The 21,982-nt window shown below is 45.7% G+C and overlaps 1 protein-coding gene across 3 annotated transcripts in view; it reads left to right on the top strand.

Annotated features, from left to right (window-relative positions):
• Window positions 1-21,982, top strand: part of LOC124008124 (fibroblast growth factor 14-like) — a 238,005-nt gene that overhangs the window by 196,197 nt on the left and 19,826 nt on the right. The window contains exon 1 of one of the 3 annotated variants that reach the window (XM_046319128.1): window positions 11,083-11,913. The exons of the other annotated variants lie outside the window; for them this stretch is intronic. Coding sequence (XP_046175084.1) covers window positions 11,724-11,913 — 190 coding nt within the window. The 5' untranslated portion in view covers window positions 11,083-11,723. Of the gene's footprint in view, window positions 1-11,082; window positions 11,914-21,982 lie in introns of those variants that run through there. 3 annotated transcript variants of the gene reach the window in all.

Here is a 21,982-nt window from a genome sequence, read left to right as displayed (position 1 = left end):
GTTTTCTGTAGTGTATTTCTGTATTGTTTTAGTGATTCACCATAGTGAAGGCGTAGACTCAGGTTTTCTGTAGTGTATTTCTGTATTGTTTTAGTGATTCACCATAGTGAAGGCGTAGACTCAGGTTTTCTGTAGTGTATTTCTGTATTGTTTTAGTGATTCACCATAGTGAAGGCGTAGACTCAGGTTTTCTGTAGTGTATTTCTGTATTGTTTTAGTGATTCACCATAGTGAAGGCGTAGACTCAGGTTTTCTGGGTCTCTATGTTTTTTTTGGACAGGTCTCTCAATTTCTTTCTTAGGTTTTTACATTCTTCATCAAACCATTTGTCATTGTTGTTCATTTTTTTCTGTTTTCTGTTTGAAATGTTTTGATTAGATAGGGACGCTGTGTAATGTGTCTGTGTGTAGCTGGTGAGATGAGTCAGACACAGGACAGCAGATATGAGTAATGAAAGCAATTTTACTCAAATAATATAACAATACATGTCATACAAGGCCACAAATATGAACCGCAATACAATAAACAATTACTCACAAACAAACATGGGGGAACAGAGGGTTAAATAATGAACAAGTAATTGGGGAATTGAAACCCGGTGTGTAAGACAAAGACAAAACAAATGGAAAATGAAAAGTGGATCAGCAATGGCGAGAAGGCCGGTGACGTCGACCGCCGAACGCTGCCCGAACAAGGAGAGGGACCGACTTTGGCGGAAGTCGTGACAAGCTGAGATGTCAAATATACTGTTAACATTTTCTACTGCCAAATGTACACCTTCACTATTAGGTTTCCACACTACATTCCTTCTATCTATAGCATTTTTTAAAATTATTTCTCAGTTCCTTTGGCTTTGATGCCTCATGATTGAGTATTGCTCTGTTCATGCATACTGTGATTTTTCTGTGGTCTGAAAGGAGCGTCAGTAGGGTTGACTATAAACGCTCGGAGAGACACTGGGTTGAGGTCAATGATCAAGTAGTCTATAGTACTACTGCCAAGAGATGAGCTACAGGTGTACCTACCATAGGAGTCCCCTCAAAGCCTACCATTGACTATGTACATCCCCAACGTGCGACAGAGCTGCAGGAGTTGTGACCTGTTTTTTTGTTGGTTATGTTGTCATAGTTGTGCCTAGGGGGGAATGTGGGGGAGGGAACACTGTCACCTCCAGGCAGGTGTTTGCCCCCCAGTGTGCTGAGGGTGTCAGGTTCTTGTCCGTTTTTATTAACATTTTTATATTTCACCTTTATTTAACCAGGTAGGCCAGTTGAGAACAAGTTCTCATTTACAACTGCGACCTGGCCAAGATAAAGAAAAGCAGTGCGACACACAACAACACAGAGTTACACAGGATAAACAAAAGTGCAGTCAATAACACAGTAGAAAAGTCTATATACAGTGTGTGCAAATGGAGTAAGGAGGTAAGGCAATAAATAGGCCATAGAAGGGAAGTAATTACAATTTAGCAAATTAACACAGAAGTGATAGATGTGCAGATGATGATGTGCAAGTAGAAATACTGGTGTGCAAAAGAGCAAAAAAGTAAATAAAAGCAATATGGAGATGAGGTAGTTGGATGGGCTATTTACAGATGGGCTATGTACAGCTGCAGCGATCGGTAAGCTGCTCAAATAGCTGATGCTTAAAGTTAGTGAGGGATATATAAGTCTCCAACTTCAGCGATTTTTGCAATTCGTTCCTGTCATTGGCAGCAGAGAACTGGAAGGAAAGACGGCCAAAGGGGGTGTTGGCTTTGGGGATGACCAGTGAGATATACCTGCTGGAGCGCGTGCTACGGGTGGGTGTTGTTATGGTGACCAGTGAGCTGAGATAAGGCGGAGCTTTACCTAGCAAATACTTATAGATGACCTGGAGCCAGTGGGTCAGGCAACGAATATGTAGCGAGGGCCAGCCGACGAGAGCATACAGGTCGCAGTGGTGGGTAGTATATGGGGGCTTTGGGGACAAAACGGATGGCACTGTGATAGACTGCATCCGGTTTGCTGAGTAGAGTGTTGGAGGATATTTTGTAAATGACATCGCCAAAGTTGAGGATCGGTAGGATAGTCAATTTTACGAGGGTATGTTTGGCAGCATGAGTGAAGGAGGCTTTTTTTGCAAAATAGGAAGCCGATTCTAGATTTAATTTAGGATTGGAGATGCTTAATGTGAGTCTGGAAGGAGAGTTTACAGTCTAGCCAGACACCTAGGTATTTGTAGTTGTCCACATATTCTAAGTCAGAACCATCCAGTGTAGTGATGCTAGTCAGGCGGGCGGGTGCGGGCAGCAATCGGTTGAAGAGCATGCCTTTCGTTTTACTAGCGTTTAAGAGCAGTTGGAGGCCACGGAAGGTTTTGTCATTTAGGTCACCACAGACTAGTACATGTCCCTGGGCCTGGATAATATGTCTTCATTGAAATATGGGGATTCTAGTGGGGAGGATATAATGTCACGTTCGTTATAAGGATTGGACCTAAGGCGTAGCGTGCTGTGCATACATTCTTATTTATTTAAAGAATGAACACTGAACAAAATAACAAAACAAAATGTGAAGCTGTACAAACGAGTGCTGATAGGCAACTACACATAGACAAGATCCCACAAACAACAAAGGAAAATGGCTACCTAAATATGATCCCCAATCAGAGACAACGATAAACAGCTGCCTCTGATTGAGAACCATATCAGGCCAACATAGAATTACAAAAACCCCTAGACCTACAAAACCCTGGACATACAAAACCCTAGACAATACAAAACTAGCGTACCCACCCTAGTCACACCCTGACCTAACCAGAATATAAAGAAAACAGAGATATCTCAGGTCAGGGTGTGACATATAGGTAGCAAACAGGAGGACATTTTTCTCTGTTAAGATCATTTCCTTTTGAATTTCTAGCCAAATGTAAAATGTTCGTGTTTTGATTAATTTAATGGAGTGAGTTAGGTCTGCTCTATACCAAATTAGCATACCATTCCTGTTTCACACCTGGTAGTTTGGAGGATGGGACTACCAGCTCTCTGTAACCTAGAGGACAACCAGTGGTTCCGTCTCCTCTATACCATGTTTCTTGTAGGATGATAATGTCTGTATCTCCGATTTCTTTGATGAAGTCCAGGTTCCTGCTCTTTAGGACAAAGGCAGATGGCCTCAAGCCTTGGATATTCCAGGATGAGATAGTGAAGGTTTTGTATTCCATAAAGTGTGTAAAGCTGTTGGTCGTGTGGTTTGGCACTAGAAATATGTGACCACTTGGTGGTGTCACAGGTACAGACATAGCCTTGTGGTACAGGTATAGACATAGCCTTGTGGTACAGGTACAGACATAGCCGTGTGGTACAGATACAGACATAGTCTTGTGGTACAGATACAGACATAGCCTCGTGGTACAGATACAGACATAGCCTCGTGGTACAGATACAGACATAGCCTCGTGGTACAGATACAGACATAGCCTCGTGGTACAGATACAGACATAGCCTCGTGGTACAGATACAGACATAGCCTCGTGGTACAGATACAGACATAGCCTCGTGGTACAGATACAGACATAGCCTCGTGGTACAGATACAGACATAGCCTCGTGGTACAGATACAGACATAGCCTCGTGGTACAGATACAGACATAGCCTCGTGGTACAGATACAGACATAGCCTCGTGGTACAGATACAGACATAGCCTCGTGGTACAGATACAGACATAGCCTCGTGGTACAGATACAGACATAGCCTCGTGGTACAGATACAGACATAGCCTCGTGGTACAGATACAGACATAGCCTCGTGGTACAGATACAGACATAGCCTCGTGGTACAGATACAGACATAGCCTCGTGGTACAGATACAGACATAGCCTTGTGGTACAGATTCAGACATAGCCTTGTGGTACAGGTACAGACATAGCCTTGTGGTACAGATACAGACATAACATTGTGGTACAGGTACAGACATAGCCTTGTGGTACAGATACAGACATAGCCTTGTGGTACAGGTACAGACATAGCCTTGTGGTACCGGTACAGACATAGCCTCGTGGTACAGGTACAGACATAGCCTTGTGGTACAGGTACAGACATAACCTCGTGGTACAGGTACAGACATAGCCTTGTGGTACAGGTACAGACATAGCCTTCTGGTACAGATACAGACATAGCCTCGTGGTACAGATACAGACATAGCCTCGTGGTACAGGTACAGACATAGCCTTGTGGTACAGGTACAGACATAGCCTCGTGGTACAGGCACAGACATAGCCTTGTGGTACAGGTACAGACATAGCCTTCTGGTACAGGTACAGACATAGCCTCGTGGTACAGGTACAGACATAGCTGTGTGGTACAGATACAGACATAGCCTCGTGGTACAGATACAGACATAACATTGTGGTACAGATACAGACATAGCCTTGTGGTACAGATACAGACATAACATTGTGGTACAGGTACAGACATAGCCTTGTGGTACAGATACATACATAGCCTCGTGGTACAGGTACAGACATAGCCTCGTGGTACCGGTACAGACATAGCCTCGTGGTACAGATACAGACATAGCCTCGTGGTACAGGTACAGACATAGCCTTGTGGTACAGGTACAGACATAGCCTCGTGGTACAGGTACAGACATAGCCTTGTGGTACAGGTACAGACATAGCCTTCTGGTACAGGTACAGACATAGCCTCGTGGTACAGGTACAGACATAGCTGTGTGGTACAGATACAGACATAGCCTCGTGGTACAGATACAGACATAACATTGTGGTACAGATACAGACATAGCCTTGTGGTACAGATACAGACATAACATTGTGGTACAGGTACAGACATAGCCTTGTGGTACAGATACATACATAGCCTCGTGGTACAGGTACAGACATAGCCTCGTGGTACCGGTACAGACATAGCCTCGTGGTACAGATACAGACATAGCCTCGTGGTACAGGTACAGACATAGCCTTGTGGTACAGGTACAGACATAGCCTCGTGGTACAGGTACAGACATAGCCTTGTGGTACAGGTACAGACATAGCCTCGTGGTACAGATACAGACATAGCCTTGTGGTACAGATACAGACATAGCCTTGTGGTACAGATACGGACATAGCCTCATGGTACAGATACAGACATAGCCTTGTGGTACAGGTACAGACATAGCCTTGTGGTACAGGTACATACATAGCCTTCTGGTACAGGTACAGACATAGCCTTGTGGTACAGGTACAGACATAGCCTTGTGGTACAGATACAGACATAGCCTTGTGGTACAGGTACAGACATAGCCTTGTGGTACAGGTACATACATAGCCTTCTGGTACAGGTACAGACATAGCCTTGTGGTACAGGTACAGACATAGCCTTGTGGTACAGGTACATACATAGTCTTCTGGTACAGGTACAGACATAGCCATGTGGTACAGGTACAGACATAGCCTTGCGTGAGTGCGTGTGCATGCGTATGTGTGTGTGTTTGTGTGTGAGAGCAAGCTAGTTAACACAATGAGTTGGGAGGAGGGATGCTGCAATGCCTGTGGAGTAGCATTGGCTGTGCCTGTGGAGTAGCATTCAAGTCTCTATTATTTAACATGTCCTGTGTTTATGCTGTTCAAAACCTTTTTCAACCTCTTCACTGCTTTTACACTGGTGTAGAAAGAAAAGCTTTTTGGGGTTACTTGGTGCATATTCAGTCATCAGAGGTGTCTCTGTTCATCTGTTTGGCGTTTTCAACATCTTGTTAGTTAGATATTCTGTGTCATTGCAAGGTTACAAGAGATGTGAGGTTGGTGAAAATGAAGCATCCATTCCACAAAATAAATGTTGAATAAAAAATGATGCCATTTATATTTTTGTCTGGTTAAAGCATCAAACATGTGTGTCTGGTTATTGTTGGGTCCATGGTAGTGTTCTTTCCCTTTGCATCCTATGTTTCTCTGTGTATTCAGCTGGAATACTAATCTAAGGTCAGTTTGGCATCCCGTAATCACCTATAGATCACTTGTTGTGAGCTAATAAAGACACATTTGTCTGTAGCCTGACCATTACCCCTGACTCCTCCCATATAGAACATTCCAATATTCCCATCGTCTACTGCCCAGAGGTTCCTCATAGTTATTCACCAGACGTTACCTAGGCAACAGAGGGGTGGCACTGCAGGAGGACTGTCCCGGCTTCATCAACTGAGGTGTGTGTGTGTGTGTGTGTGTGTGTGTGTGTGTGTGTGTGTGTGTGTGTGTGTGTGTGTGTGTGTGTGTGTGTGTGTGTGTGTGTGTGTGTGTGTGTGTGTGTGTGTGTGTGTGTGTGTGTGTGTGTGTGTGTGTGTGTGTGTGTGTGTGTGTGTGTGTGTGTGTGCTGTGACTCAGCACATCAGTATGCAAAAGAGAGAGATGGCTATCCCTCCACGCCCCCCCCCCCCCCAGGGGAAACCTGTAGAAGCTGTGACGTGTTTACTTCTCTCTCTCCCTCTTCCTCCTTCTCTCTCTCTATCCGTCCCTCTCTCTCCCTCTTCCTCCATCTCTCTCTCTATCCGTCCCTCTCTCTCCCTCTTCCTCCTTCTCTCTCTCTATCCGTCCCTCTCTCTCCCTCTTCCTCCTTCTCTCTCTCTATCCGTCCCCCTCTCTCCCTCTTCCTCCATCTCTCTCTCTATCCGTCCCTCTCTCTCCCTCTTCCTCCTCTCTCTCTATCCGTCCCTCTCTCTCCCTCTTCCTCCTTCTCTCTCTCTATCCGTCCCTCTCTCTCCCTCTTCCTCCTTCTCTCTCTCTATCCGTCCCTCTCTCTCCCTCTTCCTCCATCTCTCACTCTATCCGTCCCTCTTTCTCCCTCTTCCTCCATCTCTCTCTCTATCCGTCCCTCTCTCTCCCTCTTCCTCCTTCTCTCTCTCTATCCGTCCCTCTCGCTCCCTCTTCCTCCATCTCTCACTCTATCTGTCCCTCTCTCTCCCTCTTCCTCCTTCTCTCTCTCTATCCGTCCCTCTCTCTCCCTCTTCCTCCTTCTCTCTCTCTATCCGTCCCTCTCTCTCCCTCTTCCTCCTTCTCTCTCTCTATCCGTCCCTCTCGCTCCCTCTTCCTCCTTCTCTCTCTCTATCCGTCCCTCTCGCTCCCTCTTCCTCCTTCTCTCTCTCTATCCGTCCCTCTCGCTCCCTCTTCCTTCTTCTCTCTCTATCCGTCCCTCTCTCTCCCTCTATCTTTCTCTCTATCCGTCCCTCTCTCTCCCTCTTCCTGCATCTCTCTCTCTATCCGTCCCTCTCTCTCCCTCTTCCTGCATCTCTCTCTCTCTATCCATCTCTCTCTCTGTCTTCCTTTTATCTCTCTCTCCTTCTCTCCCTCCTTCCATGTGGCTATCTCTCACTGTCTTCCTTCTCTCCATCCCTCCCTTCCTTCTCTTTCTGAGTCTTGAATCATTTGCAACCCCCCCCCCTCTCTTTCTCTCCCTCTATCTGCCTCTCTTCCTCCCTCTCTGCCCCGCCCACCCATGACACACCCAAGGGGATCCCTTCATTAGCAGAGTGATTGATTGTGCTTTTCATTTTCACTAAATGTCTTGTTCCACTATCAAATATAATGGCCTTTTCTGTTGTATACTAGTTTTGTATAACGGTCTAGTTGTTATTCTCTGATGAACACACCTACAGTATTAATAACTCATAGGGTGTTATTCATTCATTATGATTAAGTTTCCATTTGTGTAATCATATATCAGCTTAGACTATCGTTCTGTAAAGAGAGAATAAGGAGAGGAGGATGGAGAGAGGCAGGGGGAAGAGTGCTGTGCTCCTGTGTTACCTATGGAGGGAGCTCTCCTCTCCTCTGCAGAAAACAAAATATCCCTTTCTCTTTATCCTTCTCTGCCCTTTTTTCCAATAACCTCATTCGGAAGGATGTAAAAAAGAAATATATAGCATACACACATAAACAGTCCTACAGACAGGATGATCAGCTAATGTATTGATTTAAATGTGGTAGATAGCCAACTGTCCCTCTCTGTCTCTCTCTCTCTCTCTGTCCCTCTCTGTCTCTCTCTCTCTGTCCCTCTCTGTCCATCTCTGTCTCTCTCTCTCTGTGTGTCTCTCTCTCTGTCTCTCTGTCTCTCTCTCTCTCTCTCTGTCTCTCTCTCTGTCTCTCTCTCTGTGTTTTTAGAGTTTTAAATCATTTGTTCCACTCCTATTCACTACATAGACAGGGAAGGGAGTTTTGGGAGGAAGGGGTGAAGAGGGTGAATGTTTCCTTTTGAAAGCTTTTTTTAACATTGAGATGAGAAGAAATGATGAATTTTTATGTAAATGTAGTCAGGAAGCTTTGATTTATTAATGATCCTCAACAGCAGTTGACCTGGTGTGTGTGTGTGTGTGTGTGTGTGTGTGTGTGTGTGTGTGTGTGTGTGTGTGTGTGTGTGTGTGTGTGTGTGTGTGTGTGTGTGTGTGTGTGTGTGTGTGTGTGTGTGTGTGTGTGTGTGTGTGTGTGTGTGTGTGTGTGTGTGTGTGTGTGTGTGTGTGTGTGTGTGTGTGTGTGTGTGCGCTAAATCAGTAAGTAGATTTAAATAGATGTAGCCCTCTTTCTGCTTGAAGTTCTCTGTTGAACCACATGTGTAGCGTTATGAACATGTGGCGTTGAGCATTTTGGGCAGGCAGTGTGCTGGTTGGTATTCATTCATATTACACCACGTTATGGGATGTCATACACCAGGTCTGACCATATGGCCAGTAAGTACTGTAGTGTGAAAGGACCAGTTGGTAAGTAGGCTGTGGTACCATAACTCTATAGGCCTACAGAGTAACTGGAGAGGATTCAATGAGCTAGATTCCATGCAACCTGCACCTTACTGTGTTGCAGCAGAGGATGATTAGCGGTAAGAGTCAACTCTTGGACTGCTTATTACAAGCGCCTTCTTTTTCTGAACACTCTGGCGCCCTCAAGCGGTCAAATCCCAGTTTTACTTTATTTTTCGGCAACCAATCCTTTGCTGTCGGCTGAAGCTGGAGCTCTCCTGGAGGTATTTAGCCTTTTTGAACGTCATCAGATTTGAAAATGCTATGCCTTCTGAATTTTGAAAAGTAAATTCTCTTTCGGTGTAATATTAATGTCAATGCCTTGTAACTGTCACGGAGAATCACATCGAATTATCATTCTTCAGTGTTCGGAAACACAACGTGACCGCAGGAAACCCAGCGGATCTACCCGCAGAGGCAGCCACTGACCTGAGCTCGGTAGGCCTTTCATTATTAAGCTGAAAACGGTGCGGGTGTACAGTTTAGAGCACTCCGGCTGGCTACTGTATCTCTCCTGTGAATCGACGCTGGTTCATGCATTTTTAAAACTTTAATTATACCACCAAAGCCGATACAGATTCAAGAAAGTGCCCCACTAAGCTAAACGTGATTGAAAAATGTGCCAAACTGTTTGTCTTGAAATAATGGTTTTGACCAGACGATTTCATTACTGGGAGAGAGAGACCAACTATAGATGGCTCCTTGGAAAGCACATTGAAACAACCTACCACAGTGGATAACCTCCCCATGAAGGAGGTATTCTCAAGTTTGGGTTTAAAATATTTAGTAAATTAAAACTTGAATTAATCCAGGATGAAGCCCCATTAAGATCACGCATCTCTGCTTCAATGGGGACCTTTCCAGACTTGTCCCTTTTCCAGGCAGCAGGTGAAGGACACTCTTCTTCCCGGGAAGACGATGACTCACTGCTCACTACGTTTAAATTGTTTATGACCTGGTTAAAAATAGGCTAGCTTGCAGTTTGGTAAACATTATGAAGAAAATGCCAGTTAGTCTTGAGATATTTTCACGTGCATCATTCATAGGCTACTCCTCAACTCAAGGGTCATGTTTACGCACAGCGCAGCCGCAGACAGCATGCGATTGGTGGAACTGTAGACCGCGGTCGCTGCCCATGGTGCTGAAATCAGACGTGGCTTGCGCCGGTCAGAAGATCTGCGCTCCCATGTTATTAATGAATTCAACTGACCAAAAGGATCAACTTTCCCTCGATTTTACAGCCCATCGATTCGTTTAATTGTATTATAGATACCATAACACGGACTATTTTGCTATTTTGATTGAAGTTTTAATGCCGTATTTTATGGATTGTGTCTCAATGATTGTGTTGGGGGATATAAGGGGGAAACATTTCTCCATTCTGCCCAGTGTTTTTGGACACGACTCAATGCAGGAATACAGGAGTGGCGCTGACTGGGATCTCTTTAAACGTGCACGTGATATTTCTAGGCCTATACTAAAGAACATTGAATAGCTAATTAAACATTTTGGGAACGTTCTCCACTTGACAATGTGCTGGGTCTCTATATTTCATCTGATCAGGATTAACATAAAATGAGGTGTAAACATTCTCAACGTTGGCTATACAGTTACATGTCTATCTCTGGCTCGGTGTCTGCTTCTTGTGAAATACACAACACGATATATCAATCCGTGTCCGGACGGTGTATACAATGTATTAGCAACAGTTGGAGTTGGAGTAAGACAGTATACAGGATACTAAAGTTTCAGTCGGTGTCTAGTGCTAATGGTTACGTTTATGCGGAGGGCGTTCACTCGCTTGTGGTCATTTATAAGGTATTTCTTTCCGAACGGTTTCTCCAGAACGAGGGGGCTTTGGTCTGACGCACAGACTCTTGTTTTCATCTGAATAGTCTGGCTGTTCCCGTTTCCTTTGATTGATGAGTTGAAGGAGAGCGTTTGATGTAGCCTACCTTTTTTCACCCCTTATTCATATCTGAAAGCAATTCATGAGCCAACAGGAGTCGTGTCCTGTCCCCTTTCTCTTCTCACCGAGGAAAAACAGTCCCGACGTGCTGGATGAAGTTTCTGAAGCGTGAAATAAAATTGCGTCACCATTTTACCTGATGCAGAGAAGTTCCTCCGGGCCTTTTTTAAAGACAAGATTATTATTATTATTATTTAGTTTTTTGATTCCAATCCTCCCGATTTGATCATTGTGTGCTCCTCCGTTATTCGTTTCTATTTTTTGGAGAAGAGACTGACGGATTTGCATACGGACTTGGTGAATCTGTGCGCGCGAGGCAAGCATCACACACCTCTCTTCAAGGAGCAAGCCCCATCTGGGGAGCATCTGTGGCTTGCGTCCTTCACTAGATAATTACGTTAAAATCGCTCCGTATGTTTTTGAGAGTGTCTGACAGACTCCTTTAGCGCGTGGCTTCAATTCGCGTGTTCACATTTTCTATAGGCTTGTTTTTTTGTCGATCACCGGTAGAAGACGGGAGGTAGTCTAAACATTTTTGGGCGAGGAGAAGAACGAAACCTTTCGACAATTATTTTCGTGTTTTTGGACTATGTGACATCAAACGTCACAGATATTGAATGATAAAATATGACCCAGTACGGATATCGGAAATGTTGTCAGTTTGGAAAACCTTCTTCTCTACAAGGATTCACGCAGTCAAATTCGAAATCATTTGACAACAACGGTGACAGGTTGTTAGTTGTTGAATGGCCATGATAAAATGACAACGCAATGTTCTGTATCCTCACCGAAATGTGGTATTTGGACTTGATTGCGTAGTGTCGAAATGTTTTTCTGACGGATAAAGAAGATACATTTTATAGACACAACTATGGGGCTGTAGCTGCAGACCGAACATAATCGCTTGTTGTTCCGTCTGCGCTCCGTGCCCAACGGGAAACGGGGAACGGGCTCTGTGTTTCCTTTTCCCCCGGGTTGTTTCGGTTGAGACATGGCAGCTATTGCCAGCGGTTTGATACGACAGAAGAGACAGGCACGGGAACAACAAGTCCACCGGCCGACGCCACACCGACGGAGGCGAAGCCCCAACAAGAATAAAGGACTTTGTAACGGGAATTTGGTCGACATCTTCTCCAAAGTGAGAATCTTCGGCTTGAAGAAGAGAAGGCTACGGAGACAAGGTGTGGGCTGAGCGGAAAGCGCGGGAGACGCATGGACACGTTACGGTTGTCATTATGCGCGAGGGAGAGAGCAGCCTTACGTTAGCTCCAACGGTTCAATAGTTTACCCCTACATGCATGAGTAAAAACAGGTAGTTAACGAAAGTAGCCTAAGCAGTGTGGCCGGTAAATTTGACCACATTGCTGTTTCATTCCTTACAATTATAGTTATTGTGATAACATTGACGCTCTCGTCCTCTCGACAAGGCTTCAAATTACGCATTTTAATTAGCCTAGGAGTTGAGACTAAAGTGGGAAAATAACGATTTCTAGCCTAATCTTTCATTGATTGGTTTACTGCTGATTGCCTTTCTGAGTGGAGGGTTTGAATCGGGACAAAATCGATGTTACAGTTAGGTGTTACATACAGATTAAAAAACGTTTGATGGGTGAATAGGTGAATCAGGTTGCCGTATTAAATATCTCACCAAACAGTTGGCTATTTTATAGGTATTCATTACAGAACTTGAATCAGGTTGAGTCAAAGAACAGACAGCTTTTGAAACGTAGTCTATTGAATTTGACATATCTTGATTCATACATACAGTATAGCTGACACCACCAATAATACGAAAATGACATCATGACAAGCTCTGTATGGCAGGGGGTAACTGGCATGACTGGTCTCAGGAGAGAGAGAGCGGGTGACTGACTGTGAGCGCAGCAACCTCAGTCAAGTGACAGCCATTTTGTCAAAGCCAATGACATTCAGTGCAACCTGTGGCCTTATAGATGGGGTGCATGTAGAACACAGTACAGTCTGAGACACATGCTGTGTGTGTGTGTGTGTGTGTGTGTGTGTGTGTGTGTGTGTGTGTGTGTGTGTGTGTGTGTGTGTGTGTGTGTGTGTGTGTGTGTGTGTGTGTGTGTGTGTGTGTGTGTGTGTGTGTGTGTGTGTGTGTGTGTGTGTGTGTGTGTGTGTGTGTGTGTGTGTGTGTGTGTGTGTAGTTGAGGGGAGTTGCCTCAAGCATCCTGTCAAAAATGAAATATGAATTCAGGGTTTCTTAACCTCGGAGTGAGCAGGGGGTAAGAGGAACGAGAGGAGGAGGAGAGGTGTGAAGGGAGAGAGAGAGGAGGTGGAGAGGTGTGAAGGGAGAGAGAGGAGGGGGAGAGGTGTGAAGGGAGAGAGAGAGGAGGAGGAGAGGTGTGAAGGGAGAGAGAGAGGAGGAGGAGAGGTGTGAAGGGAGAGAGAGGAGGAGGAGAGGTGTGAAGGGAGAGAGAGAGGAGGAGGAGAGGTGTGAAGGGAGAGAGAGAGGAGGAGACGGAGAGGAGGAGGAGGAGAGTAAGGAGAGGTGGGGTGGAGGAGGAAAGGGGAAAGGATGAGAGGGATTGAAGGAAGAAGAGAGGGGAAGAGTGGAAGAAAAGGAGAATAATGAAAGAGGGGAGGGCAGAGAAAGAAAGAAAGAGGAGATGGACGGAGGAAGAAAAGGATGAAAAGGGGAGGAGAGGAAGTGAAGGAAGAAGGGAAGAGAAGAGTAGAGAAGGATGGAAGGTGAGATAGAAGGATGGTGCTTTGATCTGTTGAACATGTCTTTTGTTCCCAATTCATTTTTCAGTAAGACAGAGAAAAGGTCATGTCTGGTTTGATTCCAGATGGAACTACTGCCTCCTCCCTGCCCCCTCTCTTCCCCCTCTCTGCCCCCTCTCTTCCCCCCTCTTCCCCCTCTCTGCCCCCTCCCTCTCCCCCTCTCTTCCCCCTCCCTGCCCCCTCCCTCTCCCCCTCTCTTCCCCCTTCCTGTCCCCTCTCTTCCCCCTCCCTCTCCCCCTCTCTTCCCCCTCCCTGCCTCCTCCCTCTCCCCCTCTCTTCCCCCTCTCTGCCCCCTCCCTCTCCCCCTCTCTTCCCCCTCTCTGCCCCCTCTCTGCCCCCTCCCTCTCCCCTCTCTTCCCCCTCTCTGCCCCCTCTCTTCCCCCTCCCTGTCCCCTCTCTTCCCCCTCCCTCTCCCCCTCTCTTCCCCCTCACTGTCCCCTCTCTTCCCCCTCCCTCTCCCCCTCTCTTCCCCCTCTCTCCCCCTCCCTCTCCCCCTCTCTCCCCCCCTCTCTGCCCCCTCTCTTCCCCCTCCCTCTCCCCCTCTCTTCCCCCTCCCTCTCCCCCTCTCTTCCCCCTCTCTGCCCCCTCCCTCCCCCTCTCTTCCCCCTCTCTCCATCCTTCATCTACCATTTTCTCTCCAGGGTCTCTGTTTATGATACAGTATATCTCTCCATCTGCTTTCTGAACATTCTCAACCATCTAAATGAACAAGAGCAGTTCTAGGAGGCTGGAGTCATTCTGATACACTCTCAGCTGACGTGTTGGGATATAAGAATTCTCAGAATGTAAAGATGAAAACTTCTGTGGTATCCCTATCTGATATCTGAGAGAGTTTACAGGGCTGTGTGTGTGTGTGTGTGTTGGAGGGGAGGTATAATCCCTTATCGCTCAGAGTGTGATGGTGATGTTTAGACAGTCCACTCTCCCTTCTTCTCTCTCTTTCCTTCTCTCCTCCTTCCTCCCTTACAACTTGTTTCCTCCACTCTCACCACTCATCTCCCTTCTCTCCTCTCCTCCTCTCTCCTTCCACTATTCTTTCTCCCTCCCTCCCTCCCTCCCTCCCTCCCTCCCTCCCTCCCTCCCTACCTCCCTCCCTCCCTCCCGTCCTCCCTCCCACCCTCCCTCCATCCCTCCCTCCTTCCAGCTGTGGTAGCTTCTGGTTAAAGCCTGGCCATATATCCTCAGGCTCTCGCCTCTCTTTTCTCCTCTCCTCTCACCTCTCTTTTCTCCTCTCCTCTCGCCTCTCTTTTCTCCTCTCCTCTCACCTCTCTTTTCTCCTCTCCTCTCCTCTCTTTTCTCCTCTCCTCTCGCCTCTCTTTTCTCCTTTCCTCCCTCTCCTCTCTCTTTTCTCCTCTCCTCTCGCCTCTCTTTTCTCCTCTCCTCCTCTCTTTTCTCCCTCTCGCCCTCTTTTCCTCTCTTTCTCCTCTCCTCTTGCCTCTCTTTTCTCCTCTCCTCTATTTTCTCCTCTCCTCCTCTATTTTCTCCTCTCCTCTCCCCTCTCTTTTCTCCTCTCTTTCCTCTCTTTTCTCCTCTCCTCTCGCCTCTCTTTTCTCCCTCCTCTCTCTCTATTTTCTCCTCTCCTCCTCTATTTTCTCTCCTCTCCCTCTCTCTCCTCTCTCTCCTCTCTTCTCTCTTTTCTCCCTCCTCCTCTCTCACCTCTCTTTTCTCCTCTCCTCCTCTTTTCTCCCTCTCCTCTCTTTTCTCCCTCCTCTTCCTCTCTTTTCTCCTCTCACCTCTCTTTTTCCTCTCTCTCTCCTCTTCTCCTCTCTTTTCTCCTCTCCTCTCGCCTCTCTTTTCTTTCTCTCACCTCTCTTTTCTCTCCTCTCTTTTCTCTCTCCTCTCACCTCTCTCTCTCTTTTCTCCTCTCCTCTCTCCCTCTCTCTTTTTTTCTCCTCTCTCCTCTCCTCTCTTTTCTCCTCCTCACCTCTCTTTTCTCCTCTCCTCTCGCCCTCTCTCCTCTCCTCTCCTCTCTCCTCTCCTCTCCTCTCTTTTCTCCTCTCCTCTCTCCTCTCCTTCCTCTCTTTTTTCTCCTCTCTCTCTCTCCTCTCCTCTCACCTCTCTTTTCTCCTCTCTCTCTCTCTTTTCTCTCTTTTCTCCTCTCCTCTCACCTCTTTTCTCCTCTTTTCTCTCTCTCTTTTCTCCCTCCTCTACCTCTCTTTCTTTTCTCCTCTCCTCTCCCTCTCTTTTTCTCCTCTCACCTCTATTTTCTTTTCTCACCTCTCTTTTCTCTCTTCTCACCTCTCTTTTTTCTTCTATTTTCCTCTCCTCTATTTTCTCCTCTCCTCTATTTTCTCTCTCTCTATTTTCTCCCTCTCTCCTCTCGCCTCTTTTCTCCTCTCCTCTCTCCTCTCTTTTTTTTCTCCTCACCTCTCTTTTCTCTCTCCTCTATTTTCTCCTCTCCTCTCTATTTTCTCCCTCTCCTCTCGCCTCTTTTTCTCCTCTCTTTTCTCCTCTCCTCCTCTATTTTCTCCCTCTCGCCTCTCTCTCCTCTCACCTCTCTTTTCTCCTCTCCTCTACCTCTTTCTCTCTCCTCTCCTCTCTTTTTCTCCTCTCCTCTCCTTCTCACCTCTCCTCTCCTCTCCTCTCACCTGTCTTTCTCTCTCCTCTCTCCACCTCTCTTTTCTCCTCTCTTTCTTCTTTTCTCTCCTCCTCACCTCTCTTTCTCCTCCTCTTCTCACCTCTCTTTTCTCCTTTTCTCTCTCTCCTCTCCTCTCTATTTTCTCCCTCCTCTCCTCTTTTCCTCTTCTCACCTCTCTATTTTTTCTCCTCTCCTCTCACCTCTCTTTTCTCCTCTCCTCTCACCTCTCTTTTCACCTCTCTCCTCTCCTCTCGCCTCTCTTTTCTCCTCTCCTCTTCTCTTTTCTCCCTCCTCTGCCTCTTTTCTCCTCTCCTCTTGCCACTCTGACTGCGTAACTGGGTCTGAATCCTGGCGACACACACAAGGTTTTCTGAAGGGCAAACATAGACTCTCCTCCTCTCGGTCTATGCCTCCCTTCCCTCTTTCCATCTTTCATTGTCTCTCCCTGTCTCTCATAGGTAATGTTCAAATACTGTGAAAAGCCACCCTCTCCTCTTCTGCTTCTTGATGTAGTAGAAAATGTGTTCTTCCTTCTTACACCTTCTTTCAAGTAGTCCCACATAGCAGAAATCAATCATTGGTCATAGAATCCCTAGTACATGTATGTTACAGGAACATCCACCATCTGTAGTTGACCTAAGAGCCCATGTAGAGTCCATATATCCCTGATTTAGAGTAGCCTACCAATGATGACAACTACTGTAATGATTGCTCTCGTGCAATACAGAGTCGTATGATATTGACATTTTGATTGATGGCGACAGGCATTATTCAATACATGTTCTATTCAATAGGTGGATATCATTTTGATTCAAATGATATGGATCCTCATGGGAGGATAACCAGAGATTAGCGGTGTTGGAACAACGCAGACAAAGACAGGGAAATACCTTCCTCTGGATAAGCAGACAGGGACATTGGGATCAGGAGACTGTAGCCATGGCAACCCAGACAAAGAGGGAATCCTGGACCAGTTTCCCTAGTAACAGACAGGATATGGGAATCTGGGAAAATGGGAATTTCTCCCCAGTAACACACAGCAGGTCAGTGAGGAAGGAAAGAGACCCTACCTGTTGAACCAGACAGAATTCCCAAAGTTAAGAAATACAATTCCATTAGTCAGATTTATGGAAGCTTGGGAATTTTGTATTTGTTTTGAGTCGTCTTGACCATGTGTTTCCATTGAAAAGAGATACACTTTAGGAAAAGGGCTTTGTTTTTCCCCACATTCCATGTCATGTTTGACTGTGCAGCTTTGAACTGTGTAACGCTACAGAGGCTCAGGGAAACCAGACCCAGGATGAACCATCCATAAAGAAGGGTCTTTAGGAGAGTCTAGTTCAGGTACAGATGTGTCTTCCTGATATCCTCTCTGTCTCTGAGTGGAAGTCAATGGTCTGATAACACTCCTTCATTTAACACTCATACGGACAGGATTTCCATTAGGACACACACACACACACACACACACACACACACACACACACACACACACACACACACACACACACACACACACACACACACACACACACACACACACACACACACACACACACACACACACACACACACACACACACACACACACACAGAGAGAGAGAGACTCATTAAGGTATTAGAGGAAGCCCTGACACACTTGATTAAACAGTGTTTAAATGGGTCTCTCTAAGTGAATCTGTACTGTTGAAGTCCTTCTAGAGCATAATCTACACTACTCTCATCTCCTCCACCTCTATTTTCCTCATCTCTACTCTGTTCTCATCTCAGTGACTCCACCTCTATCCCCTCATCTCTACTCTGTTCTCATCTCAGTGACTCCACCTCTATCCCCTCATCTCTACTCTGTTCTCATCTCAGTGACTCCACCTCTATCCCCTCATCTCTACTCTGTTCTCATCTCAGTGACTCCACCTCTATCTCCTCATCTCTACTCTGTTCTCATCTCAGTGACTCCACCTCTATCCCCTCATCTCTACTCTGTTCTCATCTCAGTGACTCCACCTATATCCCCTCATCTCTACTCTGTTCTCATCTCAGTGACTCCACCTATATCCCCTCATCTCTACTCTGTTCTCATCTCAGTGACTCCACCTCTATCTCCTCATCTCTACTCTGTTCTCATCTCAGTGACTCCACCTCTATCTCCTCATCTCTACTCTGTTCTCATCTCAGTGATTCCATCCTCTATCTCCTCATCTCTACTCTGTTCTCATCTCAGTGACTCCACCTCTATCTCCTCATCTCACTCTGTTCTCATCTCAGTGACTCCACCTCTATTTTCCTCATCTCTGCTCTGTTCTCATCTCAGTGACTCCACCTCTATCTCCTCATCTCTACTCTGTTCTCATCTCAGTGACTCCACCTCTATCTCCTCATCTCTGCTCTGTTCTCATCTCAGTGACTCCACCTCTATCTCCTCATCTCTGCTCTGTTCTCATCTCAGTGACTCCACCTCTATCTCCTCATCTCTACTCTGTTCTCATCTCAGTGACTCCACCTCTATCTCCTCATCTCTACTCTGTTCTGGTCATTAGTAAAGACTGAATAGTATCTAGACGGTTAAAGTGTTTTTTCATCTCCCCAAATTAAAATGACCAGACGTTGTTCTCATCTCAGGTCTTCTAACATGTATTCTCAGGTGGTTGAACATTGACTCTGCTGAACAGACAGACTACTCAGTGTAGAGGGTTGTGACTCCAACTCATCTCCTCCCATCACACCTCTGTCCCTGGTGTTGAAAACTGTGAAAATCCCTTTCTCTCTCTACTCTCTTCCTCTATTTACCTCTCTCACTCTTCTAAACTGGGTCAGTCTCGTCTGCAGTTCTAATCTATCATGTTCATTGGAGCATACCTTTTTTCCTCTGGACTCCACCTCTATCTCCTCATCTCCACACTCTGTTCACATCAACACAACACCTGTTTCAGAGGGATCTCCACATCTGCTCTCAGTGACTCAGAAGAAAGTGTTCTCATCTCAGTGACTCCACCTCTCTACTCTGTTCTCATGTGTGACTGTATCTCCTCATCTCTACTCTGTTCTGGTCATTAGTAAAGACTGAATAGTAATAGACGGTTAAAGTGTTTTTTCACCCCCAAATTAAAATGACCAGACGTTGTCTAAGGTCTTCTAACATGTATTCTCAGGTGGTTGAACGTTGAGCTGAACAGACAGACTACTAGTGTAGAGGGTTGGTGTCCTCCCATCACACCTCTGTCCCTGTGTGAAAACTGAAAATGTGTGTGTGTGTCTTCCTCTATTTAGACTCTTCTAAACTGGGTCAGTCTGTCTGCAGTTCTAATCTATCATGTTCATTGGGTGTTTTCCTCTGTGCAGAGCATCAGATTAATATTAATGTCAGACTCAGAAGGGGAATCCTTTTGTGTGACAGAGACACAGGAGGGCGCTGTGTGTGTGTGTGTGTGTGTGTGTGTGTGTGTGTGTGTGTGTGTGTGTGTGTGTGTGTGTGTGTGTGTGTGTGTGTGTGTGTGTGTGTGTGTGTGTGTGTGTGTGTGTGTGTGTGTGTGTGTGTGTGTGTGTGTGTGTGAGGCAGGATGGTGCGGTCGGTGTATAGTGTATTCAGAATGTATTCAGACCCCTTGACATTTCCCACATTTTGTTATGTTACAGCCTTATTCTAAAATTGATGAAAAACATTTTTTCCTCATCAATCTACACTCAATACCCCATAATGGCAAAGTGAAAACTGGTTTTACGAAAAGTTTGCAAATGTATTTAAATTTTAAAAAACATAAATACCTTATTTACATAAGTATTCAGACCCTTTGCTATGAGACTCGAAATTGAGCTCAGGTGCATCTCGTTTCCATTGATCATCTTTGATGTTTCTACAACTTGGAGTCCACCTGTGGTAAATTCAATTGATAGGACATGATTTGGAAAGGCACACGCATGTCTATATAAGGTCCCACAGTTGACAGTGCAGGTCAGAGCAAAAACCAAAGGAATTGTCCGTAGAGCTTCGAGACAGGTTTGTGACGAGGCACAGATATGGGGAAGGGTACCAAAAAAGGTCTGCAGCATTGAAGGTCCCCAAGAACCCATGGTCACTCTGACAAAGCTCCAGATTTCCTCTGTCGAGATGGTAGAACCTTCCAGAAGGACAACCATCTCTGCAGCACTCCACCAATCAGGCCTTTATAGTAGAGTGGCCAGACGGATGCCACTCCTCAGTAAAAGGTACATGACAGCCCTCTTGGAGTTTGCCAAAAGGCACCTAAAGACTCAGACCATGAGAAACAAGATTCTCTGGTCTGATTGAAACCAAGATTGAACTCTTTGGCCTGAATGCCAAAAGCATCACGTCTGGAGGAAACCTGGCACCATCCATTCGGTGAAGCATGGTGGTGGCAGCATCAGGCTGGGGGGATGTTTTTCAGGAGGCAGGAACTGAGAGACTAGCCAGGATTGAGGGAAAGATGAACGGAGCAAGGTTCACCTTCCAGTATGATAACGACCCTAAGCACACAGCCAAGACAACGCAAGAGTGGCTTCAGAACAAGTCTGTGAATGTCCTTGAGTGGCCCAGACAGAGCCCGGACTTGAACCAGATCGAACATCTCTGGAGAGACTTGAAAATAGCTGTGCAGCGACGCTCCCCATCCAACCTGACAGAGCCTGAGAGGATCTGCATAGGAGAATGGTAGAGACTCCCCAAATACAGGTGTGTCAAGCTTGTAGCGTCATACCCAAGAAGACTCGACACTGTAATCACAGCCAAAGGTGCTTCAACAAAGTACTGATGAAAAGGATCTGAATACTTATGTAAATGTAATATATGTCTGTTTTGTATTTTTTATTTATACATTTGCAAAAATGTCGTGAGACCTCCTTTTGCTTCGTCATTATGGGGTATTGTGTGTAGATTGATGAGGGTAAAAAAACAATTGGATCCATTTTAGAATAAGGCTGTAACGTAACAAAACGTGGGGAAAGTCAACGGGTCTGAATACTTTCTGAATGCACCGTATGTGTGTGTTGGGTCCAGCTATTTCACCACTGTTTATCCATGGCTTCTCCTCCTGTTCCTTTATTCTCTTTCTCCTCAGCCCTAGAACACTGTTCCAAAATCCTTCTCTTACGCTCTCTCTCTCTGTTTCTCTCTCTCTCTCTCTCTCTCTCGTTGCTCTCTCTCTGTTTCTCTCTCTCTGTTTCTCTCTCTTTCTGTTTCTCTCTCTGTTTCTCTCTCTTTCTGTTTCTCTCTCTGTTTCTCTCTCTCTCTGTTTCTCTCTCTCTCTCTGTTGCTCTCTCTCTGTTTCTCTCTCTCTGTTTCTCTCTCTGTTTCTCTCTCTCTTTCTGTTTCTCTCTCTGTTTCTCTCTCTGTTTCTCTCTTGTTTCTCTCTCTCTGTTTCTCTCTCTCTGTTTCTCTCTCTTTCTGTTTCTCTCTCTGTTTCTCTCTCTTTCTGTTTCTCTCTCTGTTTTCTCTCTCTCTTTCTGTTTCTCTCTCCTGTTTCTCTCTCTGTTTCTCTCTTTCTCTCTCTCTGTTTCTGTTTCTCTCTTTCTGTTTCTCTCTCTGTTTCTCTCTTCTTTCTGTTTTTCTCTTTCTGTTTTTCTCTCTGCTCTCTCTTCTGTTTCTCTCTCTGTTTCTCTCTGTTGCTCTCTCTCTTTCTGTTTTCTCTCTCTCTCTCTCTGTTTCTCTCTCCTTTTGTTTCTCTCTCTGTTTCTCTCTCTTTCTGTTTCTCTCTCTGTTTCTCTCTTTCTGTTTCTCTCTCTGTTTCTCTCTCTTTCTGTTTCTCTCTCTGTTTCTCTCTCCGTTGCTCTCTCTCTTTCTGTTTCTCTCTCTGTTTCTCTCTCTCTCTGTTTCTCTCTCCGTTCTCTCTCTCTCTTTCTGTTTCTCTCTCTGTTTCTCTTTCTCTCTCTGTTCTCTCTCTCTCTCTCTTTCTCTCTCTCTGTTTCTCTCT

Source organism: Oncorhynchus gorbuscha, linkage group LG21, assembly GCF_021184085.1.
Source record: "Oncorhynchus gorbuscha isolate QuinsamMale2020 ecotype Even-year linkage group LG21, OgorEven_v1.0, whole genome shotgun sequence".
NCBI classification, from domain to species: Eukaryota; Metazoa; Chordata; class Actinopteri; order Salmoniformes; family Salmonidae; genus Oncorhynchus; species Oncorhynchus gorbuscha.
This window is presented reverse-complemented; position numbering and strand designations above follow the sequence as displayed.